This window comes from Penicillium crustosum, assembly GCF_028827405.1.
Source record: "Penicillium crustosum strain IBT 35664 chromosome Unknown utg000001l_segment0_segment0, whole genome shotgun sequence".
Taxonomy (NCBI): Eukaryota; Fungi; Ascomycota; class Eurotiomycetes; order Eurotiales; family Aspergillaceae; genus Penicillium; species Penicillium crustosum.
The window spans coordinates 5,822,940-5,850,699 of NW_026623122.1; the positions used below are offsets into that span (position 1 = coordinate 5,822,940).

General features: G+C 49.7%; 8 protein-coding genes across 8 annotated transcripts; 3 read left to right on the forward strand and 5 right to left on the reverse strand.

Moving 5' to 3' along the window:
• Positions 1–599: 599 nt before the first annotated feature.
• N7487_002194 (uncharacterized protein) lies at positions 600–2,671 on the reverse strand (the record flags this gene model as incomplete). Its single annotated transcript, XM_056869941.1, has 3 exons — positions 600–1,871; positions 1,928–2,405; positions 2,432–2,671. The coding sequence occupies 3 exons, from the start codon at positions 2,669–2,671 to the stop codon at positions 820–822; spliced, it is 1,770 nt and encodes a 589-aa protein (XP_056734725.1). The 3' UTR covers positions 600–819.
• A 2,075-nt stretch (positions 2,672–4,746) lies between these two features.
• On the reverse strand, positions 4,747–5,604 carry N7487_002195 (uncharacterized protein; the record flags this gene model as incomplete). Its single annotated transcript, XM_056869942.1, has 1 exon — positions 4,747–5,604. One exon carries the CDS (start codon positions 5,602–5,604, stop codon positions 4,747–4,749), a length of 858 nt encoding a protein of 285 aa, XP_056734726.1.
• Positions 5,605–7,445: 1,841 nt separating this feature from the next.
• On the forward strand, positions 7,446–8,948 carry gel6 (putative 1,3-beta-glucanosyltransferase; the record flags this gene model as incomplete). Its single annotated transcript, XM_056869943.1, has 4 exons — positions 7,446–7,584; positions 7,635–7,796; positions 7,851–7,900; positions 7,947–8,948. The coding sequence occupies 4 exons, from the start codon at positions 7,446–7,448 to the stop codon at positions 8,946–8,948; spliced, it is 1,353 nt and encodes a 450-aa protein (XP_056734727.1).
• Positions 8,949–9,208: 260 nt separating this feature from the next.
• Positions 9,209–11,582, reverse strand: N7487_002197 (protein kinase domain-containing protein; the record flags this gene model as incomplete). The annotated part of the gene is made up of 2 exons (XM_056869944.1): positions 9,209–9,619; positions 9,705–11,582. The coding sequence occupies 2 exons, from the start codon at positions 11,580–11,582 to the stop codon at positions 9,209–9,211; spliced, it is 2,289 nt and encodes a 762-aa protein (XP_056734728.1).
• A 1,882-nt stretch (positions 11,583–13,464) lies between these two features.
• Positions 13,465–14,430, forward strand: N7487_002198 (ADP-glyceromanno-heptose 6-epimerase; the record flags this gene model as incomplete). Its single annotated transcript, XM_056869945.1, has 1 exon — positions 13,465–14,430. One exon carries the CDS (start codon positions 13,465–13,467, stop codon positions 14,428–14,430), a length of 966 nt encoding a protein of 321 aa, XP_056734729.1.
• Positions 14,431–15,731: 1,301 nt separating this feature from the next.
• Positions 15,732–21,268, reverse strand: N7487_002199 (extracellular serine-threonine rich protein; the record flags this gene model as incomplete). The annotated part of the gene is made up of 3 exons (XM_056869946.1): positions 15,732–20,912; positions 20,964–21,146; positions 21,206–21,268. 3 exons carry the CDS (start codon positions 21,266–21,268, stop codon positions 15,732–15,734), a joined length of 5,427 nt encoding a protein of 1,808 aa, XP_056734730.1.
• Positions 21,269–24,171: 2,903 nt separating this feature from the next.
• Positions 24,172–24,360, forward strand: N7487_002200 (uncharacterized protein; the record flags this gene model as incomplete). Its single annotated transcript, XM_056869947.1, has 1 exon — positions 24,172–24,360. The coding sequence occupies one exon, from the start codon at positions 24,172–24,174 to the stop codon at positions 24,358–24,360; it is 189 nt and encodes a 62-aa protein (XP_056734731.1).
• Positions 24,361–25,549: 1,189 nt separating this feature from the next.
• Positions 25,550–27,549, reverse strand: N7487_002201 (uncharacterized protein; the record flags this gene model as incomplete). Its single annotated transcript, XM_056869948.1, has 2 exons — positions 25,550–26,529; positions 26,586–27,549. 2 exons carry the CDS (start codon positions 27,547–27,549, stop codon positions 25,550–25,552), a joined length of 1,944 nt encoding a protein of 647 aa, XP_056734732.1.
• Positions 27,550–27,760: the final 211 nt, after the last annotated feature.

Consider the following 27,760-nt stretch of genomic DNA (forward strand, 5'->3'; position numbering starts at 1 on the left):
AGATACAGACAACTAATACTAGTGACGTAGCTCAGGAATTTGATTTATTTAGTATAGAATGGCGTAAGGACTTTATATTCGAAATTCTTCTACAATGTCTTTTTAGGTAACTATCTTTCAATATCTCCATTGTCTTTGTAGGTGCCTATTCATGTCTATTCATGCCCATTCAGAATAACTAGCCGCAAACAGTAGAATGGGGTAAAACGTCCCTACAAAAGAACTTCTATATACAATGTGCCTAAAAGTGCTGAATCAATTAATTGTCACGCTATAACTTACATAGATAACAAATCTCCTAAAATGCAAGCCATAGGACTAAAGTGATAAGGTGAGGGCTGACCCTTTGTCCAGGCACATTTCGGTGATGCCTAACGCGAGCCTAACGGAACCACCAGCACGACCCCTACATATACTTAGACCAGTGATATCCTAGAATTAGGAAAAAAGAAAAGATATTGTTAATAGCAGATATATTCCCACTAAATCGTGTATATCTATCTGTCATCAAGACAGAGAAAAAAAAATCATAAAACCCGAATCGCCAACAACCGGGGTATTCATAGTTCATCCAAAAAAATGTTCGCGCGGGGAAAAAAATTCCCAGACGAGTCATGCAAAGGTGCGAAAGAATTATTTTCGCACCGAAAAATCGAAATCCAACACCGGGGACACCTCCATGGGTCCCATGTCATCTTTTGTCAAGGCCGTTTGTTAAAATATGCTATTGCGGAAGAGGGGGTGGTGGAAGAATGAAAAGGGGGGGGTGATGATTCGAGGAAGAGGGAGCAAAGAGCGATCTAGCAATGCTGCAAGGATCTAATTCGTTCGACGAATCACAAAGACACCAAGCTCGATACCATCACGAGGCTCATTGTCCTCGTAATAGCGTCGCTTGCGGATGCCATCGCAGATCTCACTTAGGAGTCCGGAAGACGTGACTTCCTTGTTGCTCATCATGCCGGAGCATCCGGAGCTTGCGTTCTTAGATGAGCGGCGGCCGTTTTGCCAGTACAGACTGAGGACTTCCTTCATACGGGGCTTCTCTTGGTGGATGAACCACTCAGCCCAGAGATTGCGGTCGAGGTGGGCCTCTCCGCGGCCTGCATCTGCTACGTGGAATCGTGAAGAGGAATCGTTGTCGCTCAGTGATTCGCAAAGTGCCACGATGTTCGCCTTCATGGTGGCAAAGTCATCCATTTGAGAGACGGAGGAGAGCTTGCCGAGGTAGCGGCCCACGTCTGCGGACAACTCATTTACCACAACGAGCTGGCGGAGAAGGGGGTCGAGAATGGGGCCTAGGTACTGGGACTTGAAGGTTGATGCACCTTTCTTCGTCGGATACACGAAGAGAAGAGAGCCACCATTAGGCGATAGCTCGCTCATGCGATCAACGAGGTAAGATGGACGGGTACGACAAAACAGATCACGATACTCTTGAGCGGAGGTTGGGGGAAGATAGCGCTCGAGTACCGAGATGTTGACGCTGCGAGGGGGAACAATAGGCATCGGGGCGTGGGACATTTGCCGTTGAAGGGGTCCACGGTAGTCATGGTAAGCACCCACAACTGCCGCACTGGAGAAAACCGTGGCATTGAAGTAATCCTCGGCAGCAGTCGGAGAACGAGGGGTGCTGGGGGGAGAGTGGGGCAGATTTGAAAGGCTGAATTGCTCGGGTACTGCGTGGGTGACATTGATATAGGGTGACTGTCCAGGTTGCAAGTGATTGTGGACGGCCTGCACGATGGAGGAAAACACACTGTCAGTTTTCGGTACTGATACCGCCTGATCAGAAGTTCTAGGATATGGAAGAGTCTGGGAAACGATTTTGACGGCCTCGCCTCGTGTTTTGCAGAGGGCAAGTGAGGAAGCTAGAAAAAGAATCAGTGATTGGCCTTGGAAGCCACGGGATGTGTGGAAAGCTTACCAGTCAAGTCGATGCCATGATCCAGCCATGAGCCAATGTCCTGCTGGCAATCCATGTCATCGTGGGGCCCAGGGCTGCCTCCAGAGCTGGAGGACCTATGAGAGAGCCCATCGGATGGGCTGCTGAGTGTATCGGAAGCACCGGTCGCAGATGAGTTTTCCACACTCGGGTTGTCATCCATCATGGCCATAGAGCCCGGGTGATGGGAGTGTGTGTCAAACAGCATCATCTCGGACTTGGGGTTCCACGCAACGTGGATATCCTCCTCTGGCGGCGTGGGGGTAATGTGGCGGGGTATTCGGACTGATAGTGAGAGTTCCAAGAGGGTGAAGCAGCCAAGGGCCTCGGCCCGCGAGACACAGTGGTTGAAAGACGAAGACGAGAGTCGACCGACCGAGTGCGAGACTCTAAACGATAGGGCGAACCGGGCGAACTGGGCGAGGCACGTTGATCCCACGATGGGAAGTTCACGGCAACGCTGCTCTTGGAGAGAAAGCGAGATACCGGTGAGGGTCTAGTCCGAAGAGATCCTTGTGAAGCTCGTCGGCGAATCCTGGCGGGGTTTACAGTTTCCTGTGTATCTGAGTTCTGGGGAAGATGGTCTCTAGTGTCAAGTTTCACTGTTGGTGGGACATGCATGGTGTGATCGTCAAGAGTTGGAGTGACAGGCCAATACTGTCCATTGCATGAGGGTGGCATCCAGTCTGTTTTATCCAACGGGCGGAAAGAGATGGCAGCGGTCATGAATCATCCGTCGAATGATGGTAGATGATCGAAAGATGACCCAAAGAGGATGATCGGGTCCAAGCGTGGATAAGCGGGAAAGTTGAAAGTTGGTATATAGAGATATAGAGACGATGTTAAAGAAAGGAGTTTTAAGAGGGAAAAAATGACTGAATATTTGGAGGGGAAAGGGAAGAAGGGGGAGAGAAGAAGAAGAAGAAGCAAAAGAGGGCGTGAATCGAATGGAAATTGACGGGAAGGGCAAAGTGGGTATTGGGTACTTCGGCATAGTATGGGCTATAGGGTACTAGATCATGTACTGGGTACGAACCGGGGCAAGGGTTGGGGCCAGACTCTTCAGGTCGGGACAGTCTAGACCTTCCCAAGTCATGGAGTCATCGGTTTCCACTTTACTTTTTTTTTTTCTTTTTCTTTTTCTTTTGGCTGTAAGGGATATTCTAATTTATAGAGAAGATATATTAAACATTATATATTAATATTATAATTTTAAAATGAAAATCAAAATTAATCTGATAGAACCAAATACTAAAATTGTATAAAAATAATACAAGTCCAATGTATAGTTATAATAATGTATACGTAGTACGGAGTAAAATATATAGGTAGTCTAGAGCGACCGATGGGCTTTCGTCTTAGCTCCACGGGGATGACGATCATTTTCGGGTTGTGCAAGTTGAGACCAGAATACACTTTAAAATCACGGAGGACGGAGGTACATGAAATTTGATTATACTTTTGAATATTATATATTTGATACTTAAAATGAAGACCTCATTACCCGAACCAGACTCAAGCATAAGACTATATTATGCTTTTACATATTCCCCTAATGCGGATTCGGTTTCACAAGTCGCCAGTACCACAGAACGCATGTGGAGCGTGGGCCTGGGTGAGGTACTGAGTACTCTGCACTTTCCCAGTGTATACGCAGACGAATGTAGTCCCTTCCGTTTCCGGAGAGGGGTTGGGCATATACTCTTTGCCAACGCACAGTACATCCAAGGCTATAATATAGATATATAGAGAAATAGACATGTAGACATGTAGACAAATAGACATATATCTATATTTATATCCTATGGAATGAAGCATATATATACTCGATTCTAAGATTTATGCAACGCCTTAGTTCGCAGCAAGTTCGCATTCCGGAGACCCTGGAATCCCAGAATCCTGGAATCCGAGTGGCACTATGACAGGCAACCCCATATATCCAGATTCAGATCCAGCCCGATCGTCTGAGCGACGTTGGGACCGTTTTAATTTCCACCGTGCGCCGAGATCTGGTTCACTTCCCTGTTCCCATCTCCGACTTACTCCACCGTCTCACTTAGAGTGTGTCGCCACGCCATTAGATTAATTTAGGATTGGCACGCTCTATTGTACTCCATCAGGATCATATGAATTAGCAAATTTAAGAATTTATTTGACATGCAAGGTGGAGTTGGTTATTTATGGTTAATATACACGAAAGCCAAATAGAAAAGTATACGTCAACTGATATTAAGTGCACCCGCGTTACATGAAAGGAACCATGGTCGGGAGAAAAAAAGTAGATTATGATTAAAATTATACTATCACACTATCACTACCTACACATGTAGGTATAATCACTGTAATCCGACATGATCGACAAATCACATCATTCTCGTCGGCCATGTAGACCGACGCATTCTTCAACCGTGGAGTATCTCCATCGACCCGAGCGGATGGGATACTTCAATCATCCACGGGTTTGGGTCTGATTGCATCATCACAGCGGACTCCATATCCCGCGGAGACCCTTGCATATCGAGAACATGGTCTCGGTCGCGTGGAACGCCAGGGAGTACCATGTGTCCCATGAGATCGGGGAATTGACATCCGCGAAATCCCCAATAGGGTTCTCTGTACAACGTAGATTCCCAAGATCCGTAGATACCTTTCTGGAATCCCGACTGGTTTCAATCGGCAAAGAAAGGGCAGATTCTGGAAAATAGTCCCGGTCGGCGGTTTAAAGTAACCGGATTGGTTGAGAGTTGAGAGGAAATGCACAAGGCAGCGACTGTCGCCACCATGGCCCCAAAGGATCTCCCTCATGAAGTCAGTGACCGGCGCCGAGACTGAGTCGCAGTAGTGCAGCCGGCCAGCGGCTGTGTCATATCCTGCGAGCAATTCCACATAAGCGAGGAACGATATCTCTGCTCCTCCCGTGTGAGCCGGAGCTGCTTCCGCGCGAAACTAGATGGCTTCAGGGGGATTGTGCAGGAGGCGGAGCGACTGCCGTAGACAGGCATGGGGGTCTTGGCGAGCGACGGATTAACCCGAGCTGGATTATCGAGTGTCGCGCTGAGCTCGTAGCACTGGCGGACGAGCTCTTGCACACCGTCGGTCAGACGGGATGCGCGCTCCTCGATATCCGGCCAGAAGGCATCGCCCCAGAAGGGATCTTCGCAGACGGCTGTCTCGAGGGCGTTCAGCCAGCACTGGAAGCCGGAGCGGGGTCCTGCGAGCTGTGAGGCGACAGCGACGAATCGGATCGTCGGTTCGGAGTGTAGCACGTGCTGAACGATGCAGGCGGGACAGCGGGCTGTAAGGTACCAGTCATGTTCTTCGGTGAGAATGCAGTTCAGCCAGGCGAAGGCGCTGCGGGCTTCGCCGCGGAATGCGCGTTCGGGCTCGGCGCCTTTCTGGCTTGGGAGGGTGCGTGCTGCGATGCGCTCGGCTTGGTGATTGATTAGGAAGAGCGGGACGAGGAGGGTGTGGATGATGTCGCGGTGGAGGCGGTAGGTTTCTTGTTCGGTGGAGGTGCAGGAGTGTCGATGGCCGGCGCAGAAACTCGGTCGCTCCATACCGCATTCCTGGCGGCGGAGCTGTTCACGCATTACTCGAAAAGCTTCATTGCGCTCTAGCTCGACTTGTTCATGTCGGGTGATGTGGAACGGGGAGGCCATTGTGGATGGATAGGTCGAATTGTACGCCGTATGTATCTCGGGTATTTTTTTTTGTGGATCGTGCGACCGGGTATAATGGTATAGGGGCTTATAGAACCATGTCGAGATATCGATAAAACCAGGTACAGGATAGGGCTGAGTTGAAGTAGTCCATTAGAGAAAAATAATCTAGGGCCGGATGCGGGCTGGATATTATAGTGGTGTTTCTCTTCCCCCCTTTGCGGAAACGTCATTTACAATGTCTCCCGTTTTTGGTGACAAGTCCAAGACCAAAGCCCAGATGATCCTAATGGAGGGATCCACTAGCTGACGAACACTCTGCGTGTGGCGACGATAATTGGTGGATATGTCGGAATGAAGTGGAGGAGTGGAGATTGGAGCGAAGTCTGGACTGTTGCACATCCAAGGATGTTAAGGGATGTTTATAGATCTGCTACTTAAAAGGTAACACGACACCCAATTACATAGCTATTAGATGAATGCGACATTATTTGTTTGCGACCTACTACGTTTTTTTTAAAACACCATCTGCCATCAATCTCGAGATATTCGCCATAGTACCCTAACCTCCTTATCTCGCAAGGACCTCGTTCTAGCCCCCCATGGCGACCGCCGAAAACCGCCCAGTGGAGTAACGTGGCAGTCTCCGAATTTTAAAAGACTTCGCATCTTATTAGCGTTATTGCTAGTGATATTCAAAGTTACATGCATTTAGGGGTCCACGAGACCTTGATTTCTTCCTAGCCCGATACCTGCCCAATCCTACATACATATGCTAGGTATAAACAAAGAAGATAACTACATGTACTCCGTACCTATGATAACTACGGAATTTTGCTGAAAGAAAATAAAATTAAATAATCTGCAGATCGATGAGATGCCGTGTGCCAGGTTTTGAAGGACTATCGTTTCCATGTCTAGTAAGAGTGGATATAAGGGTAAGGGAGTGATTGACAGGGTTTAAGATGAGGGGGGCAATGCTGGTCCGATCGTGGCACAGTAATAGCGACAATAAATAGTTGGTATAACATGTCTCAAGCCTTCCAGGGTAAGAATAGTATTTTTATATATTAGAGAAGTATTTATAGTATAGGGGCGAGGTGTGTTGTGGAACTCGGTATAGTCCGGGTTAGGGGGGCAACATCACAACAATATTGGATGAATTTTCAGACTTTGGCACAGAACAAGAATCAATTTTAAATATTTTAATATTGACTGGAGACTGCACATCTTCTACCTACTTGAGTATCTGTCTAGTCTCTACGGAGTACACGGAGTACTCCTTAGTCTCGATTTACTCCATACTCCATACTCCAATTGTGTGATATCCGTATGGGGAAAATTAGGGCTGGGCCCCAACGGCCCAGGCACAGCCCTGGAGTCAACAATCAACAATCAACCGTCAACATTTGAAGTTGCCCAGATGTACTCCGTACTCCAGTTGGATATGCTGTGTACTCTATTACTTTACTTTGTACTCTGTATACCTTGAAGCTTAGTTAAAACCCAAAGTACTATCTGGAATGTCCCAATTGAGGCCAGGAATGAAGTACGGAGTACGCTAGTTGGAAATAAACGCCCTGCAGATAATTTGGTTGCTACAGTCCCAAATCAAGGAACTGACCTGTTATTTCCATGTTTCACATCTACTTTTCCTCTTCCCTTAAAATTGTTGAGATTGTAACTTTTTCTTTTTGTTTGCACCTGCCCTGATTCCTTCGTTGTCCGGGCAAGAGCGTCAACGTACATACCAGAGTTGAGAGACTTTACTTTTCTTCTCTTCAAGCCATTGCTATTTCATCGCATCGTCTATTTCACTGTTACTTTCACAGATTTTAATCATGTTACCATCCCTGGCATTTTCGGCAGTGCCATTGCTACTCGCCGGCTTACAGGCTACTGCAGTGGGCGCAATCTCGCCCATTTCCGCTGTCGGCTCCAAATTCTTCTACGAGAACGGAACCCAGTTCTACATCAAGGGTACCTCAAAATCCTACACTGTAGGTATCTTGCCTGACTGACTCGTCTAGGCATTGCTTATCAGCTTACCCCAAGTGACCCGCTTGTCGACACTGCCCAATGCAAGCGTGATATCGCTCGGATGTCCGAGCTGGGCACCAATGCGATCCGTGTGTACCACGTGGATCCCCATGCTGATCACAAGGGCTGTATGTCGGCGCTCGCCGATGCTGGTATGATTGATTCCACTTCCCAGGGTAATTATGTGTACTAATGCGCTTGTCTAGGAATCCACTTGTTCGTCGATTTGGACACTTTTAATACCCAGATCGAACAGGTAGGTCCACTTTCTCCTCGTGTGGATCATCTACTGACGATCGCAGAACGAGCCTCACTGGAATCAGACCCAGTTTGATCACTTCAAGGAGGTGCTCGATGAATTCCAAAAGTTCGACAACACTGCCGGTGTCTTGGTCGGAAATGAGGTACTCACCACGGCTGATGGCTCGGCTGCTGCCCCCTACGTCTTGGCGGCTGCCCGCGATATCAAGGCCTACCGTGATAAGAAGGGCTATCGCGAGATCCCCGTTGGCTACTCTGCAGCCGATATCGCCGATCTGAGACCCATGCTGCAAAACTACATGGCCTGTGCCAAGAATGCATCCGAGCGCCTGGACTTTTACTCGCTGAACGCCTACGAATGGTGCGGCGCGTCCAGCTATGAACAGTCGGGATACAATATTCTACAGAAGAACGCGACTGACTACCCAATCCCTATCTTCTTCTCCGAGACTGGCTGCAACACCCCCTCACCCCGCACATTCGAGGACCAGGCTGCTATCTTTGGTGAGCACATGTCTGATACTTGGTCTGGATCCATTATCTACGAGTGGATTGAGGAAACCAACGACTATGGGTTGATCAGCTATGGACCTTCCGTCGACGCTGCGACTGCGACCGCGAGTAGCATCGAGGATGGCTTTACCCGCAAGGGCACACCGACGCCCGTGTCCCCTGATTTTAACAACCTCAAGTCTCAGTGGGCTACTCTGCACCCGACCGGAGTTGCCCTTTCCGCTTACCGCAAGAGCGCATCCAGCCTCACCGCCATTGAGTGCCCTGCCTCGACCTCTGGTGGATGGGCAGTTGACCCAAACTCGCCGCTTCCTACCTTGGGACAGACCTTTAAGAAGGGTTCTGATTCCACAGCGACCGGTAAGAACAGCAAGGCTACTGACGCTAACTCAAGCGGATCCGCCTCTGCATCGGCAACAAAGGAAGGCAATGCTCACTTTGTGACCGTCGGTTCGCCAGTTACTGAGCGCTTGCTCGCTGGCTCTTTTGTGCTGTCTGGTCTGTTGGGTGCCGTTGCCATCTGGCTTTGATTTTGTCGTTTCCCTCATACTCGACCTTTGACGATTGCGGCCCAAGCCATTGTATTGATAGCATCACAGATTTGGGATAGACGAGTCCGGCTCAGCCACTGCATGATATATTGGAGTTGGTGTGCTGTGTTTGCATACAGGTTATGTTATCTCAGGTCTGTCTTTTCACGAAGCATGAAGTGTACACAAGAAATGAATTATTAGTGCTGCATAAAGAACCCGGTCATTAGACCATCAAGACATTATCGTACATCTTCCATCTACTTATGAAACGTCAACCCTTCTATCCCAGTAATGTTCATATCCAACTCTGGCAGATACAGCTGTGGCGAGACTTGTTCCACTCGTATCTCCGGCTCTTCAAACTCCGAAATATCATCTTCCTCAATCTCAAAATCAACAAATTCCCCTTCCTCAACATTACTCTCGCTCTCAGTCCCAGCATCCCCAAACCCGAAATCAAACTCCGAAACCGACCCGCAAACCGAGTCAGACTCAGAAACTCCCATCGGAGCCGAAGAAGCAACAGAAAAAGCACTCTTCCCAACTCCCGTCTCCCGAATAGCCTCCAACCCCCCATTCCCATGTCTTTGTCCCCAATCTTTCTGTCCCCACTCCTTCTCCTTCTCCTCCTTAGATCCCTTCAATCCTTCCCCCTTCCCCCGTTTTTCCTTAACACAATGCAACCCCCGCATCTCATCCTTATCCCCCCCCACCACGTCCGCGGGCAATAGCATCGGCAAACCCCCTCCTAACCCGCTTCGCAAGCGGCCTCTTCTCACCCTCAAAATCAAGCATGGACCGCACAACAATCAACATCTTCGGCACAGCCCAGAAAGCACGATCGGAGCGTCGATCCCGTCGACAACGTTTCAAGGCATCACCCTCTAACAATGCAATCCACGATTGAACCTGCACCGCATTCCGCGCGAGATGGAACGATGCATCTGCTATCCCGCCGCCGCGGCCGGCGGACCGGTTCCGGGCGCTGCGGTGCGTGCTGAAGGATGTGAGGGTTCTTTTGTGTAGCGTTGTTAGGATGTCGAGAGTTATTGCTGCGAGGGAGAAGATGTCTGCTGGGGTGTGGGGGTTTGGTTGGGGTTCAGAGGAAGATGTGTGGGAGGTGTGGGAGGTTAGGGGTCTTGTGAATGATGGTGCTAGGGATTGGGCGGATTTGGAGTGGCGGAGGGAGGAGGGTGGGTTTGGGAAGAGGGTTGATGAAGGGGAGGTATGGGGATTTGGGGATGTTATGGTTGATGTGTTTGAGGAGGAGGATGTGGAGGTTGAGATTATTGATGGGGCTGAGGGGGTATGTTTGTTTCTTCGGGACCAGAAGGATGAGATGCGGTGTTTTATTGGTTGCGGGGATGTTGCTGTTGCGTCTGTGTGGGTTGATGATGCTGCTGAGGAGGCCTCGGAGGATGAAGAGGAGGATGAGAAGGCGAAGGAGAAGCGCGTTGGTGAGCCGATGCGGATTACTGTGCCTTTTGAGGCCGCGGAGTTTGGTCTTGTACCGTCTTGGGATGCTGGTGGGCTTTCGTTCAATGTGGCTAGGGCTAGACGGGTTGGTCGTTGTCTGCGCTTTGTACGTCCTCCAGATTGAAGGAGGGTTTGGGAGGGCTGTGCTGGCTTTTGCGGGATGACTGGAGCTGCAGGACGAGTCCAGCGCTCTGGGGCGGAGTAGTTGTATGCCTCAAGGTCGTTGACTTGTGGTGGTATCAGGAGGGAGTCGAGTGCTTGGAATTGACCGAGGCAGATGTTAAAGTTTGCGTCGATGAAGATGTTGGATGGGCGGATTGCGCCGTGGGAGTGGCCGCGTGCATGCAGCCAGCAGACTGCAGATGCAAGGCAGTGGGGCCAGGTGATCAAGATCTGACGACGTGGCTCTTTTTCTAGTCGTTTGAAGGACATCGGCTCATCTGTTAGGAAACTGTGTAGGTTTCGATCTGCCGTGGCGCCCGTGAAAAGCACTGAGACGCTGTCGTCTTTCAGATATGAAGCGAAGACAGAGACAATATGCTCGTGTGACAACTTTTTCAAGCTGCGGATCTCAGCAAGAACCTCATCAGCAGAGAAGAAATGCGGTGCACCGCCAACTTGCACTTGGGTTCGCATGTAGACTCGACAGACGGAGCCGGCGAGGACTACCCTGTCTACCGTATCATCACGTCCGTGTATCCCGCTGCCGGTATTAGTGCGTACCGTCTCGACCGGGACACCCTCATTCTCGGTATACACGACATGGTCTCCCTCATCTATCCCACGGACCAGGAAGCGCCATTGGGCATGGAAGAAACTGGCTTCGAGAGCAAGGTCTTCTCCATCGGGGGATAGATGTAGTAAATCGACACTATGTTCCGCGACGGGTAGATCATCATCGTCACAGGATTCGTCGACTAGCGCGAAAATCCGATCGGGAATGCCGATAGCATCCAGGATCATGAAAACACGGCCGGCCTTTGTGAGGATCCATTCCATGTACGTCTCACTGGTCAAACCTTCGCCCCAGTCCGGTAATTCAAAGAGACGCGGGATATTCTCTGGTCGCAGACGACTGACGATGTACTTTGCGTCCAGGGTAGATTTGATACGCTCTTCGGGCCACCATAGTGAGGTTTGTTCGTACTGAGACATATTGGCATGACCCGCAGAAAGCGTTCGTAGATCCAACATAACTGGGAGAGCCGAGTTCTAATATAATGAACCATGTCTGGACAATGCGGCTGTCAAGGCCCATGGCTCCACGAGTGTCCAAAGAACAAGGGAATAATGGGCGCCTACTGGTGGAGGGCTTATCTCGACGGCAAGGAGAGTAATGTTCAATAGCCCCAGAGAATCAGATGGTAGTTCGAGTTTAGAGTTAAGTTATCCCTATAAAAACGGTAGAAAAAGGTAGAAAAAGTACTAGGGGCATAACACTTTCTATGTAACTTCCAAGGTTGTTACAAGTAAAAAATGTCTTAAACTCATTGTCAGCCAATCTAGGGCTTGAGGCTTATCTTTACTAACAAGATAAGAGATCATCATATGTCAACTGTCATATGCACTTAAGTAGATCTATTGTACTTTATTCTACTTATTTGTGGCAAATGCGGCAAAGAATTGCAAGGGAGTTCAATAATTGTATTATTGTATTCCTTTCCCCTCAGAACTTGATTCATCCCATATGCACTGTACATGTACACTCTGCACTCCGGGTATATTCCGGTCCGTTGCGGAGAGACAGCGATCCATTTCTCCGTATACCTATCTCGGGCATGTTAATATATTTTTTTTCTTCTTCAAAAGCCACATTCGTAAGCACTGGTGGCGCCTGATAATGGCATTGACAAGTGCTTTTGTAGATAGCCCATTTGCCTTGTCAGGGACCCGTCAAAAACTCGGAATCCATGCAGCACGACCCCCGTCAGCCTCTCCACCGTTTTCTCGCCCCACAATCTCATTTTGTTGTCGCCCCCAACCCAGACTATCGGGAGGGGATTACTTGGCCCAAAGTTGAGCGGGGTATATCCTTGGAGATGAGAGAGGAGAACGTAATCTGTACTCCGTAGTAATGTACGGAGTAGGCTAGCGCAGATAACCGCACGAGCTGAGTATTATGAACGATGGGTCGTTTTCCAGTTAAATTGAAGCCTCGGAGTTCCGACTATGAGCCAAGCGCCGGGCAACTTGGCGTTCTGGAGATGGTGGACATGTCCACTGTGGAAATTGAAACACTCATTTCTAAACATGGTGAATAGCGTTGTTTTTCTAAGGTAGTATTTTTGTCTGGGAAAATGAGAATGTTTAATATGTTTAATACTCGAGCCCGAGATTGGTCTCACATATCGATGAATATGTACTCCGTAGTAGCTTCCGGGTGTACTTCGGGAGATAATGTGCCCCAGGATAATACCGGGATTGGGATGCCGATATCTCGGCGTTTGTTTCTAAGTGGTTCTAGAAGGGACAGGGGATAGATATTTCATGTCTACTAATCTTAAAAAAAAGGTGAGTCTTGAGGGACCTGAACAACAAATAAATATCTCGAGAATATACTTCAATAATTGAAGCAGGTTTTTTTTTTTTCTTTCTTTCTTTTTTTTCCCTAAAAAAAGCCATCAGCTCTATACCTGAAAGAAGGGGGAGCAGGAAGTCAATTCGAGGTATGTAGGTACCTAGGTATGTATGTAGGCAACTACTTCGATGTACTTGCTAGTAGCCTTTCTTATCACTCTCATCTATAGCCTCATTTTCCATGGATATAGGGCAACAAGGGCTTCAATTAAAGTCCACGAGTCTATTATGGTGATATATCACCCCATCTACAAGAGTAAAGAAACAAAAAGTTGAGCCTTTTGTGCCCGTTTCATCAAACACCTGAATGTGCATCCTAAGAAGAATGTTCCTCGCCTTGGTCGCTCCTGCTGCTTCTCAGCCATGGTCATCTCCCCCATCACCGAGTTCTCAACTTGTACTTCTTCCTTCTCCTTCCCTTTCCATATCTATCAGCTATTTCATTCCAAATCGAGCCAAAATGATTGTTGTCACTGGTGGTGCCGGCTTCGTCGGTTCAAACATCGTCAAGGAGTTGAACAACCGTGGCGTGACCAATATCGTGGTTGTCGACGACATGACCGATGGATCCAAGTTCCGCAACCTCGTCAACTGTAAGGTGGCTGACTACATCGATGCGACTGACTTCCGTGAAGCGATTCGGACCAGGACCTTTTCCCACCGTCCCCGCGTCATCTTCCACTATGGCGCAAGCTCTTCTATCACCGAGACGAACGGTAAGAAAATGCTTGACGCCAACTTCACCTACTCCAAGGAGCTTTTCCATTGGTGCAAGGACCGGGGCGTTCGCTTCATCTACGCCTCGTGCGCTGCTGTTTATGGGGACAACACCGCCTTCACCGAGGGAGACTTCCAAGAAGCCCCTCTGAACGTCTATGGATATTCGAAGATGCTATTTGATCAGTATGTGGTCAAGAACACCGACTTGCGCTCTCCCCAAGTTGCGGGACTCCGTCTGTTCAACGTCTATGGACCCGGAGAACAGAACCGCGATACAATCCCAAGCACCGTTTACCAGTTCTACGAAAAGCGCAAGTCATTCAAGGCGATTGAGCTCTTCGGGGAATACGCCGGGGTCGAAGCTGGGCAGCAGAAGCGTGACTTCGTTCACGTTCAGGACGTTGCCCGCCTGAATTGTTGGTTCCTCGACCACCCGGAGATCAACGGCATTTACAACGTTGGCACTGGAGTTGCCAGCAGCTTCCACGACGTCGCCACTGAAGTCGCCAGTCACTTCGGTAATCCCGAGGGCTACATCAAGTTCATTCCATTCCCAACCGAACTGAAAGGCAAATACCAGAGCCACACCTGCGCCGATATCTCGAAGCTCCGCCGGGCTGGCTCTGTGTTGCGTTTCCGAGGTATCAAGGAAGGCATCAAGGATTACTTGGAGTGGCTTGAAAGTCCTGAAGGTTTGGCTCGCTAAGCATTGCGCCGAACATGATTACACTTAGCACCCTTGGTGCCTTCGAAAACGCGGCCAAGCTTCTATTCCATGACGAAAGACTTTATCCTTCGAAACGACATGGGGCCGTCATTTGTTTCTGTTTACAGAAATCTCTTCATATTTGGCCACACCAAATATACTTATGAACATCACGAATTTATCACGAGAAAAGGAAAAAAAAAATAAAACCCCGAAAATGACCCGGCAAAACGATAAAAACAATTGAACTGGTCAAACTAGCCTGGATTGAGCGAGATTTCTTGAACCCCGACGAACAGGTCCTCCACATCAAGACAACCTAGGTAGCCAGAATTTCCATAAAAAATGGAACAGAGATCCTCAAACACATTTCTCCTAGATAGTAATCATTGAGTGTTCGTGTGTGTGGCCTCATATCCGCACCCAATCAACCCTGCGGGGAATTGACAGCCTCCTTCTCGTGGGGTAATGATTTATCTTCAGGCGATGCTTGTTTTAACACTGCACCACTCACAGCCCACTTCATGGAATTGAAAAGCCTAACAGAAACTGGTTCATCCCTGCCAATACCTGATCAACTCAAACCTGGGGGGCCAGAAAGCGTGAAATTCACCAACTCACAACTTACGCCAACAGACCATGAACCTGCCGCTTGAAAACCGATAGGGACAGCATGTGTCTTTGAATCGCTGCTATAGGACTAGGAACACGTTCGAGTGTTTGACTATTGATTAGACCCCCGAGGGCCATATGCTGAAGCAGCCTCTAGTGCCCGATAATTTCCACAGCTTGAGACTTTGCCTTTCAGGACAGAAATCTGGATCTTCCGAATATCAATACAACTGCAGAAGTTGCAGAGAGCAAAGGCGAATTAGGCAACGTCGATCTCTATTCTTCATACGTCATCCTTTTTAAATCCCAGGGAAAGGTTCAATGGTATATAAATAGAAACTTAGTGTGTCGAAATGCAACAGGGCTCAAAGAATCTACTATGAGTCGAATAAAAATACTTTGAACAGAAAGTGACTTAGTCAGATACTCTTAAAAAAAAAGGCGAGGTCTATCGCATTGAATTAGGGAGTGAATAAATAAAATACAAAGAGGTCCCTTTAGGACCGACGATCTGCGTCAATTCCCAGCCAATAGTTCACCTCAGAACCAGGACGAACCACTCCAGGGCCGCGAAGACAAGCAAGCAAGAAAAAACGAAATCAATCCGTACTGTGCATATTTGTAGAAACAAGAGATAAAATAAGGAAACACACGAGGTGTTGGTGGGTTAATTTGCAGGAAAAACGCATTTACATCACCAAGCTGAAGAAAGCAGCGAGAGAAGTCAGCACCAGACTGGAAGCAATCGACAAGCTCGAGGCCGAGTTGAAGACCGGGGATGCGCTGGGGGAGGCGCTTCTAATTGGGCTTCGACTCGCGTACGGGTACCCGCTTGAGGTCACCCAGATTCCCGATGTAGGGCGGGGAACACGGCCGCTGTGTGCTGGGGAAGTGCCAATAGGACCAGCAGGAACCAGACCAATGGTTGGAGTGGCACCGGAGCTAGTAGCGGTATTTGTGACGAAGCTGACCTGCGGCACAGTGACGGTGTAGGTCGAGTAGGTGATTGTTGTGCAGGGGGCGGTGGGGCCGGAGGTGATGGGGACGACGGCGCTGGCAGTGACAGTGGCGCCGGAAACGCTGGATGGAGGCGCAGAAGGAGCGACTGTCGGGATTAGGGTGATGGTTGAGGGGATGGCGGTCACGATGCCTGGGTTCTGAGGGACCCAGGCAGCGCAGATACCGGTGAAGTAGGAGAGGGCGGATTGGATCTCTTCCTTGGAGGTACCCCAGGCTTGGATGCAGGAGATGACTTTGCTGGTGAACTCGCTGTTGGGGCAGAAGCATGAGGCATCGCTGTTGGATGTGCACTTGGGGGTGAGAGTGAGCCAGGTATTGATACACTGGGGCACGGTATTGGGGCAGGGAACTGAGGGAGCTGGGCTCGATACCGGGGAAACACCAGTGGGGACCGCTCGGGTATTACTGGCTGTCGAAAGAGAATTGGTCTCGGTGGCAGTAGTAGCGGTAGTGGTGCATTGGGTACAGATAGTTGAGACGGAGGTGAGGGTCACTGTGGAGACTGTGTTGGATGTGGTAACGAAAGTGGAAGAACCCGACGTGACGGTGTTGGTCACCGGGCAGGTTGTCTCTGTCACGTAAGTCACAACGGTAGTAGTGGCACCCTCGGGAATGGTGGGTGTAGAGCTTGCGCCAATGCTAGATAGGACGACACTAGTGATAGCGGGACCCGTAGGGGTAGTGGTGGAGGCGACACCTGTATCAGAGGGAGCAGGTGTGCTTCCGGCAGCGACAGAGCTAGGAAGGCTAGAAGTAGAGGTTAGGGTAACAGTTGAAACTGTGCTGGATGTCGTGACGAAAGTCGACGATCCAGAAGTAATAGTCGCAGTCACAGGGCAGGTGGTTTCGGTCACGTAAGTCACAACGGTTGTAGTCTCACCCTCGGGAACGGTGGGCGTAGAGCTGACTTCGACGCTGGATGAAACGACACTGGTAATAGCGGGGCCCGTAGGAGCAGTGGTAGTCTCACCCTCGGGCACTGCGGGTGTAGAGCTGACGTCAACGCTAGATGAAACGACACTGGTGACATCGGGACCCGTAGGAGCAGTGGTAGTCTCAACACCGGGAACAGTGAGCGTAGAGCTGACGCCGACGCTAGATGAAACGACACTAGTGATAGTGGGACCTGTTTCGGAGGGAGCGGGGGTGCTTCCAGCAGCGACAGAGCTTGGAAGGTTGGAAGTGGAGGTCAAGGTGACAGTTGACACCGTGCTGGAAGTTGTGACGAAAGTTGACGAGCCAGAAGTGATAGTCGCAGTCACAGGGCAGGTGGTTTCGGTCACGTAAGTCACAACAGTTGTAGTCTCACCCTCGGGAATAGTGGGCGTAGAGCTGACGCCGACTCTAACGCTAGATGAGACTATACTGGTGACAGCGGGACCCGTAGGAGTAGTGATAGGGGCGACACCCGTATCAGAGGGAGCGGGAGTGCTTCCAGCAGCGACAGAGCTTGGGAGGTTGGAAGTGGAGGTCAAGGTGACAGTTGACACTGTGCTGGAAGTTGTGACGAAAGTTGACGAGCCAGAAGTGATAGTCGCAGTCACAGGGCAGGTGGTTTCGGTCACGTAAGTCACAACAGTTGTAGTCTCACCCTCGGGAATAGTGGTTGTGGAGCTGACGTCGACGCTAACGCTGGATGAGACTATACTGGTGACAGCGGGACCAGTAGGAGCAGTGGTAGTCTCACCCTTGGGAACTGCGGGTGTAGAGCTGACGCCGACGCTAGATGAAACGACAGCGGGACCCGTAGGAGTAGTGATAGGGGCGACACCCGTATCAGAGGGAGCAGGAGTGCTTCCAGCAGCGACAGAGCTTGGAAGGTTAGAAGTGGAGGTCAAGGTAACAGTTGACACCGTGTTGGATGTCGTGACGAATGTCGACGATCCAGAAGTGACAGTGGCAGTCACAGGACAGGTGGTCTCAGTTACATAAGTCACAACAGTTGTAGTCTCACCCTCGGGAATAGTGGGCGTAGAGCTGATGCCGACGCTAACGCTAGATGAGACTATACTGGTGACAGTGGAACCCGTAGGAGCGGTGGTGGAGGCGCCTGTTTCGGAGGGAGCGGGAGTGCTTCCAGCAGCGACAGAGCTTGGGAGGTTGGAAGTGGAGGTCAAGGTAACAGTTGACACCGTGTTGGATGTCGTGACGAATGTCGACGATCCAGAAGTGACGGTGGCAGTCACAGGACAGGTGGTCTCAGTTACATAAGTTATAACTGTGGCAGTCGATCCTTGGGGAATCGCCGGTGTGGTTTCGGCGCCCACGCTAGAGGGGACCGAGCTAGTAATATCGGGGCCGCTGGGGAGGGGACTAGATGCCTCTGCAGTCGTGGAAAAGACAGGACTTGATCCTTCGGGCGTACCAGATGGCCCAGGGCTGGAAATGACAGTGTTCGAAGCCCCGGGCGCACCAGATGGGGCAACGGTGCTCTGGCCAGCAATGGAGGTAGCGGTAGCCGAACACTGGGTGCAGATTGTAGAGACAGTAGTTAAAGTAACAGTTGAAATGGTACTTGAGGTAGTCACGAAAGTAGAGCTACCAGAGGTAACAGTGTTAGTCACCGGGCAAGTGGTTACAGTCTCCCAAGTAACGACAGTGGTGGTAGCCTCTCCAGAAGCGGGGGTAGTGCCAGCAGGAGACGAAGGTGCAGGCGATGAGACATTGGAGGTAGCCCCGGGAACCGAGGAGGTCACAATAGGAGCCGATGAGGTCCCGACTGACGTAGAAACAGCTGAAGTGCCACTAGGAGGAATTGATCCAACCGGGGAGCTTACGGGCAAGACGCCGCTTGGGCTTGTGCCTGTAGGTAGTGGTGTGGAGCCGACATCAGTTGTGGTAGTCTCTGTCACAGGACACACAGTAGTCGAGATCGGGATTGTCGAAGTCACGACTGTGGTCGAGTCCGCTGGGCAGCTCACAACATCAGGAGCACAGCTAGTGATAGTGACTTCACTGGTGGTGTACACGGTTGATGTAGTCATCTGGACTGGAGTGGTGATCAACGGGGTCGAAGCGGTGGAACTTCCAGCCGGAGAGCTAATAGGGAGAACACCGCTAGGGCTGGGTATAACGGAAACAGATAATGAACTGGTAGCGGTAACAGTAGTCTCAGTGACAGGACCCACAGTGGTCGAGACCGGAATAGTCGAAGTCACGACTGTGGTCGAGTCTGCTGGGCAGCTCACGACGTCAGGGGCACAGCTAGTGATGGTAATCTCGCTGGTGGTATACACAGTTGAGGTAGTCATCTGAACTGGAGTGGTGATCAACGGGGTTGAAGTAGTGGAACTTCCAGCCGGGGAGCTCACGGGCAAAACGCCACTTGAGCCTGTACCTATAGGCAGAGGTGTGGAGCCGACAGCAGTAGTCTCAGTGACAGGACACACAGTAGTCGAGATCGGAATAGTTGAAGTCACGACTGTTGTAGAGTCCGCTGGGCAGCTCACGACGTCAGGGGCACAGCTTGTGATGGTGACCTCGCTGGTGGTATACACGGTTGAGGTAGTCATCTGAACTGGAGTTGTGATCAACGGAGTTGAAGCGGCGGAAGTTCCACCGGGGGTATCAGCCGTGATAGACGATATAGAAGAAGCCGAAATCGAGGATAAAGGAACGGATATACCACTAGAAGTAGGAACTCCAGCAGATGAGCTAACAGGGAGAACACCGCTAGGGCTGGGTATAACGGAAACAGACAATGAGCTGGTAGCGGCAACAGTGGTCTCAGTGACAGGGCACACAGTGGTCGAGATCGGAATAGTCGAAGTCACGACTGTTATAGAGTCCGCTGGGCAGCTCACGACGTCAGGGGCACAGCTTGTGATGGTGACCTCGCTGGTGGTATACACGGTTGAGGTAGTCATCTGTACGGGAGTGGTGATCAACGGGGTTGAAGAGGCAGAAGTTCCAGCGGGGGTAGTGGAGGAAATGGAAGAAGAAACCAAAATCGAAGATGTAGGAATGTATGTGCCACTGGAAGGAGGAACACTAGCCGATGAGCTGGCAGGTAGAACACCAACCGATGAGCTGGTAGGCAGAACACCAGCCGATGAGCTGGCAGGCAGAACACTGTTCGGGCTGGTCACGGCAGACACAGACGGTGAGCTTGTGGCGACAGTAGTGGTCTCCACAACAGGACTGGTCTCCGAAACAAGAGTAGTCTCCCCGGCAGGTGCAGTCTCCGTTACAGGGCAGACTGTGGTGGAAAGGGCGATGGTGGAAGTTACCACAGTAGTTGAGCCTGATCCAGCAGGGCAATCGGTAACAGTCGGGGCACAGCTAGTGATAGTGATCAAACTGGTGGTAAACACAGTCGATGTAGTCATCCGAAGAGGTGTGCTCACCGCTGAGGTGGTGGTTGGGACCACAACAGAGTCTGGGACAGAGACCGAAGGCACGACAGAGCCAGGGCCAACAGACACAGATATCTGTTCATATCGAGCTCTGATAATAGGAGTAGTGGTGGCAATGGCAAGCGCAGTGGTTGTGGAACCAGGGGTGCAGTCAAAGCTAACGCTGTATATGCCAAAACCACAGCTCTCATACTCACTATCGTCGGGCAGCTCGAAGTGAACGGACTTAGCACCACCACACTGATCGTTGGTGACCACAGTACCAGCTGAGTTGCAGGAAGCGGTGTTCTTGCAAGTCGACCCATCGGGCATGCTATAGATGATGTTCAATTCGGTATCCTTCTCAGTGGCAACATGGAAGTTGGTCACAGAGAAGCTGGTCTCATTGGACCCGGAGGCAAATGACGGAGCCGAAGAACCGGAGGTCTGGGAGCTAGAGGCCGCACTGGAGCTAGAGCTACCTTTGGAGACGGTGCCGGAAATGCATTTCTGGGTCTAGAGTCATTGTCAGTATTTGCAAATGAAAGAGAAGCATACATTCCTTACACCACGCTTGCCAAGGCTAGAACCAAATCCATTGCCGCAAGTGAAACCAGAGAAGGAGAAGCCACCATACTCGGAGAAAGAGCCAGCAGCGAGGTCAGTCCAGCTGAAGCCCTTGCTCTGGTACTCGTTACACTTGTTAGGCGATCTACCCGGGGTGGAGTAGTATTTCTCGGACCCCCAGTACTAAGACGATCCGAGTTAGAACATATATCAAAGATGATAGGACGTGAGTGGAGGCATACTGATCCGGTGGCCTGGCCAGAGGCCAGAAGAGAGAAAAACGCAATAGCCGAAGTGACCTTCATAGTGGAAGGATAACGACAACGAGTGACGAGAAAGTGGGACGCAAAAGGAAGATAGAATGGAAGGAAAAAAGAAGAGAGAAGAAGTATGATGAAAGAAACAAAATGAAGTGATATAAAGATCAGGGCTGGATAGGCTGCGATTTAGAAAGCTAGGCCTCAATAGATATTGCAATAAAAGCCACAATTGTATAGGAAGCAAAGGTGGCAATTTCTATTAGTATTGTTGATCGGCGACAATAAAAAAAAAGCCTCAATGAAACTGAACCAATATCAAACGAAAGAGGGTGGGACAAGGAAATGCGTATCCCTGAACGAGCGTCTTTGGTTGGGGACGAACCAAGATAGGCAAAAAAAGCCAAAAGGAAATCAAACAATGACGAGAATGAAAGAGGTGCAGAATCTGGGCAGAGTCGGGGGGTCTTTAAACAATTGTCCAACGCAGGCTATTCCACGAACCTCTGCAGACAAAGATTTGGCTGCAGCTAGCAAGCATTTCTCTGCTGTCCCAAAATACCCTGGCGTCAAGGACCCTGGTAAGACATTTCGTCAGAGAAAAGCGAGCCTCTCTCCAATCGGCAAGTATCTGAAGGTTCAGATGAAACGGCAGTGGCTGAAAAGAGGGCGAGCTTAGGATAAATCTAGAGCTCGGCGCCGATTAGTGCAGGAACGAACTGCAGAAGCTGGAGAAGAGCCACTCAGGCTTGCAGGCTGGGGCCGTTGACCAAGGCGCTTGCCGGGGACCAATCGCATTCAGCATCAGTTCATGGGATGTGACTTGTGAGATCAATCGACATTAATTGATGGCCAGCCAATGAGAACCCTCGAGTAAAAATAGTGTATGAATATTAGGCGCTTGATCGGCACGGAAACTTGCATATGGCCGAGGGTTGGAAAGAAAGGGCCATCAGGGTAGATAGAGTACAGGTAGAGTATAGGTAGGGTACCAAAATCCACGTGCAGTTTTTTGATATGGGGTCTTCCATCTCTCCATATCTCTAGTGGCTTGAACTCACCTTTAACCGAAACCAACTATTTCAGATTCGGTGTCAGAGATTCAAGTTCAAAAATAATTTGAGTAACAATTAATGCGACCGATGAGAAAAGAGAAAAATACCCTGGCGCCTCGCCCATTTGTCGCCCACTTTCTGCGTGGCTCCATATGTGCTTATTATTGATGTTCATCATCTTTTCCTTTCCAAGTATACTCCGTACAAGCTCTTTCATGCACCTTCGAAGCGCCGGGGTTGACCAATCAGAGAAGAGATATGGAGTACTACTTTGGGGCCAACGGCACTGCTTGGATGTCGCACGAAATTGACTTCCTTTTTATTTTTTGATCTTTGTTCCCAGGGGCAACCCCCTGCAAGGTCGAACAGTGAGATGCTAGTGGCGGGTACCTGAACGCTCCGTCTCACCTCTTGACTGATTTATGTGGACCCTACTAAAAAGCCGAGCGCCAACGAACCTGTCTAGAGCAAAAGTCTAGTGGGGTTGTCTAAACAGCTTGAGGGGTTCCTCTAAACGTGCAATACTATTACTATCACATCTCCGATCCAAATCCGAATAAAATCCTAACGGATTTCTAGTTTAGACTGTACTCTTTTCCGATCTATAACTCCGCAAAAGACAGGGATTGTGTGACTCCGGCTTTGAGGGTTAGAGGTGCTGATATTCCGTTTCTTTCAGCTATGTTCTTTAGCAAGTCTTTCTATTTACTTTTTTAAATCTTTTTTATTTCTGGAAATTAAAACTGAAATGCAAAATCTCTCTCGGCGCGTCGGACGATGGCTTTGTCTGCAGGCTTAAATCCGGTTTAACGTGAAACGTGAGACGCTCAACTAAAAATACCCACGAATAAAAATTTTAGCGCCACGAGAATACTACGCTGTACCCCCTTGGAACTGTCAGAGTCCAGACAATCCGGTTAATTTGTAAAGTCTGAGGGTTTGATATTAATATATTCTCCTCAATGTTACTGTGCAAATGCTACGGAGTACACGAGAACCATCTGCGCCCAGGTTGCATTTGATTTCTTGCCCATGCGGTGTTCCCCCGATGCCAAGGCTTGTCTAGACTTCCTATTATGTCTCGCTACTCCGTGCTCTGTATTTAGGGGCAATGTGTCCCCCTCGACAATTTATTCTAAACATTTAGCCGTACAGCGTCCGATAGTCCCAATCAAAAACTCCTGCAGAAGGAGTACTCCGTGGATATTCAGCCGCTTGTGGGATATTACATGACTACGGGGTATGTATCAATATTTGACAGCATGTGGGAGCTGGTGGCAACTTGATAATATTATTGTAGTTATATTCAACCCTACTTGGCGTAATGACTGGATCCCTAGCTTATGAATATATTAGTTCATTATCCGGCTGATAAAATATCATGTAAATGTCCACGGAGGACGGAGAGAAAGGTGGCATTTGCTTCCATTCAAAACCGTAGCCTAGACAGTCAAAGACTCATGGCCTTCTTTAACTGGTACTTATGTACTCTGTGGGGTGAATGTGAACCACCTGGGAAGATGAAAAAGTATAATTTCCCTCTCGAAACTAAACAGTCTTGCGTTGGAATATAGTATCCTAGTCGACAGGTCTAGAATTGATTAAGCTTGTTTTGCTAGGTAGATGATTAAATATACAGATCTACTAACTTGACCACTTACACTAGAGAATTTATCACTTAGACCCCACAATGGAAAGTATACTTGCAAATCTGACTAGAAAACAGAGAAACGTTCACTGCAGATCTTCCTGGTAGATATCAAAATGAATATGTCTATGTATGATGCATCAACTAGCGGTGAACAGCACGAGCCTCGAAATGAGCCGCATGATCTAGTCCCACTTTGCTCTCCCGCGACAACATTCCTTTCAAGACCTATACATTAAACATGGAAGATGCCCCCCGCCCAAGCAAAGAAGCGTTTGAATACACCCTCCGCGCCAGCTATCAGTTATGGTCAACCCATTTCAACACCAATGATAGCCTCCGATGATTCCACCGCTGGTGCTCGGGCTGAAAGAGTTGAGAATTGGCTCGGTGGCTTCAACGTAGCAGTTGAGGCGAAAATTGAAGATTGCCAGTAATAGCACGTAGATCGAATTCTTAGATCCACGAATCAAGGCAAGGCTCTTCAATTATGTTCCCGTCGACGAATTCACCCTCAGCATCAGTGCTATAGTCATTAGGTCCTAACGTTAAGGATGACCTGATACACACCTCAGTCCTAGTTCAATGGTACGAAGCATGTCGGGCAGATTTCCTGAACAGACCTCCAGGGGAACCCTCCCGAACCTCCCGTAGGACCCAATCCGGGCTTCCTAACCTCACCTCTGTGGATACAGACTGTGCTTTCTTGGGTTCCCCACTGTCCATCACGAGCTGAACCAAGGGGCCCTGTTCTCATCTCTTCTACGTGCTCTTTGGGCCAATTTTGGAACCTTTCCACAGAGATAGCTCTCTGTTGTCCGAATAATTTTCTAGGGCCACTTTGTTTTTCAAGGTTCCTTCCTTATGGATCCGCTTCCATTGTTACCTAGTTCTTATGTTTTGTACAATCACACCGGAGGGGACAACACAGATGGTAGGGATAGAGACGATGAAACCAATTGCGGACCTTGGGAGATCTACTTAAATAAGGTTTAGGTGGATCCGGAGCTGCTGTGGGTACATCTAAGGTCTGAGCTTCATTATAGAGGATTCAGATCAAATGATCATCGAGTACTTCGTATAAGATAATGTAATAAAAGTTTCGAATGTTTTTGATATTGGTAAAGGTAAATGTAAACAGCAACTTGATCATCCATCACTCGTTAAAACGCAAATCCGCAAGTTTTCAACTCCAGAAATCCAAAGGTATCCCCAGCCCCCGCGACAGGCGAGGGAGAAAAATGGCCAGTCAATAGATATGACATGATGAAAAGAAAAGAAAAGAAAAAAAAGGAAAATGAACGACTGGAAAGATAATCAAATATCAGAAATGGATCGCTTTTGTGTTCTAGGAACCAACATCGATATTTCGCAAGTCAACTCAGCGTGCATGGTAAATCTAACTCAATCATTAGAAAGATAGACTGGCCTCCACGACACTCTAAGTAGCAAGATGCAAGACGACCAGAGCAAAGAGCCTGTATGCTCAACGTGAGGTCGACAGAGTCAAAGGCACAAGACACTAATAGGAAAGTCTGCCAGCGACTAAAAATAGATAGAATAAATTGTGGCCGTGGTTATCATATGATCTTGGTGGAAATCCAGAAGTCGTGCAATCGTGAGACCTCAGAGAGGTGCTGGGATAGGGAGCTGAGAGCGACGTTGCTGGGCATCCATCAACTTGCGTCGCACAGCCTCACCGCCTGCAATGCTGCTTGATTTACGCTTGCGGGTGGGAGTTCGCTGGTCGTTGTTCTTGGCGTGTCGGAAGACACTTGCAGGACGTGCGGGAGAGTTTGCGGGCATGAACTCGCGGTGCTGGGGGAGGCGGAGGAGCGCCTGGTAGCGGTTGTGGTTGCGACGGAAGGCGGTGACAATGCCCTTGTCCAGGTGATTGAGGAAGCGCTCTTCGCTGTTGGCTGGTTGCGACTCAGACTTGCGGGTGGGGGTAGGTGTGCCCATGGACTTGGCAAAGGGAGTGGCCATTGGTGAGACCATGGCATCATCATCCATGTCCTCATCTTCATCGGAAGATCCATTGCCAAAGTCGATAAAATCGTCGACATTGAGAGCAGCTTCTGGGTCGTCTTCTTCGTCTTCTTCGAACGAGCTGTCGATGGTGAATTCCTGAGAAGGGTAGAATGCCTCAGGGGGGCCCATGACCTGGCCTCCCGGGGTGAGATCGTTGCCGAGAGCGGTCATCATGAGGTTGGCACTCGAAGCCAGCATTGGGCTGAAATCAAGCTGATTGGGCGAGGCAAGTGCATCGGTATCGCTCTCATCAACCAAGTGAAGCGTAGTCTGGCGAGGGCTGGTGTTGGCAGTTCCGGGCATACTGTTGGCGGCGGAGTCCAGCCAGTCGTGGCGAGAAGAGGCATACGCGGGAATGATGACGAGATGCTTGCCAGTGCAGTCAACTAGGGCTACTGGCTTGTGGGGATCTGCTACGAAGGTTCCCATGATAGGCCCTCGGCGGCGGGGAATACAATCACTCTTTTCATCCACAGGGGCCAAAGAGTCGGACGAATCCCGGCGAAGAAGGGATCGAGGGTGGGTGATAGTTGCTGGTGGGGGGAGATCTTCGTCTGTGGTGTCACCATCATCGCCTTTTCAAAGAGGTTAGCAAAACCGAAATACAATACGAATTGACCAATCATCATACTCTCGTAACCACTCAAGCTGCCCTCTGAGGATCCTTCAGACTCAACGTGGTAAATGCTTCCATGGCCGTAGTCAGCATCACCAAACATCTCTTCTGATTGCCGACGGGTGTTTCTCTGGAAGCTTTCGTTGTCGTTTTCGATCATACGACGCAACTGTGGGTCCAGACTGTCCTGTTGTAAGAAGTCGCCGGGTATATCGTCGTCACTGTGGGAATCACTATCAGAGGACGAATCGGATCGCTCCTCGAAGTGAACTCGTCGGGCGACTGGTGTCTCAGCGGCTTCGCTGGTCACCTGAGGCTCCCCAAAAGTGTCCATGGCACTGTAAAGGTGCTCTTCATCAAAGAAGGATGCAGCCGGTAGGAACATGTGATCGTCGAAGGAGTTGATAGCCCACTGATCCTCGGCAAACCCAGTGCTAGGCAAAGGGCGGTGGGTCTTTTCAGACTCCACGATCATCATTTCTTCCATCTTCTCAACGTCTTGGTCTTCATCCTCGGCATCTGTGATGTAGTCTACACCGGCATACACATCATCCGAGCTGCCATCCGAGTCATCGGCGTCATCGGCGTCATCAGCGTCACTACTGTCACTGGTGTCCTCCAGGACACGTCTTCTCTTGTTGATTGCGGGTTGGCGCCCCGCCTTATTGTCTCGGCGACGACCATAAGACGGGGCCCTGACTGCTGGTTCTTGCTCGTCATCGGCATCTTCTTCTGAAGAATCTGCCTCGTCGCTCAGATCACCGAGGGATGAGACCGAAGAAACACTTGAGACTGATGATGATGATGCTCTCCGTTTCCTATCGGATGACTGAGTATTTGCCAACTTTCGAGACTGATTGGCCTTCGGTGACATATCGAGGTTCCGCATGATGTTGGGCTCGGGGGTTGAGGGGCGGGGGTGAGCGTTCTTGGCAGAGCTCTTGGGAGCCCGCTTAGAAGAGTATGAACTCTGAGGCATTTTATAGTAGATAGGTGTGAATGAATAGGGGTTATTTTGTCGGGGTGGACTTCTTTGGTCCTTGCTTCTTGTTGTTCAAATGGTCCGGTCCGTTCCAGGAGGATCCAATGATGGGATGAAGGAAGAGGGGTAGATTTCCTTAGGTGAGACGGTGGTAGTAATTTGGTCCAAAGTGGTGATCCGTTTTAAGGGGATAAGTCGAAGGGAGGTG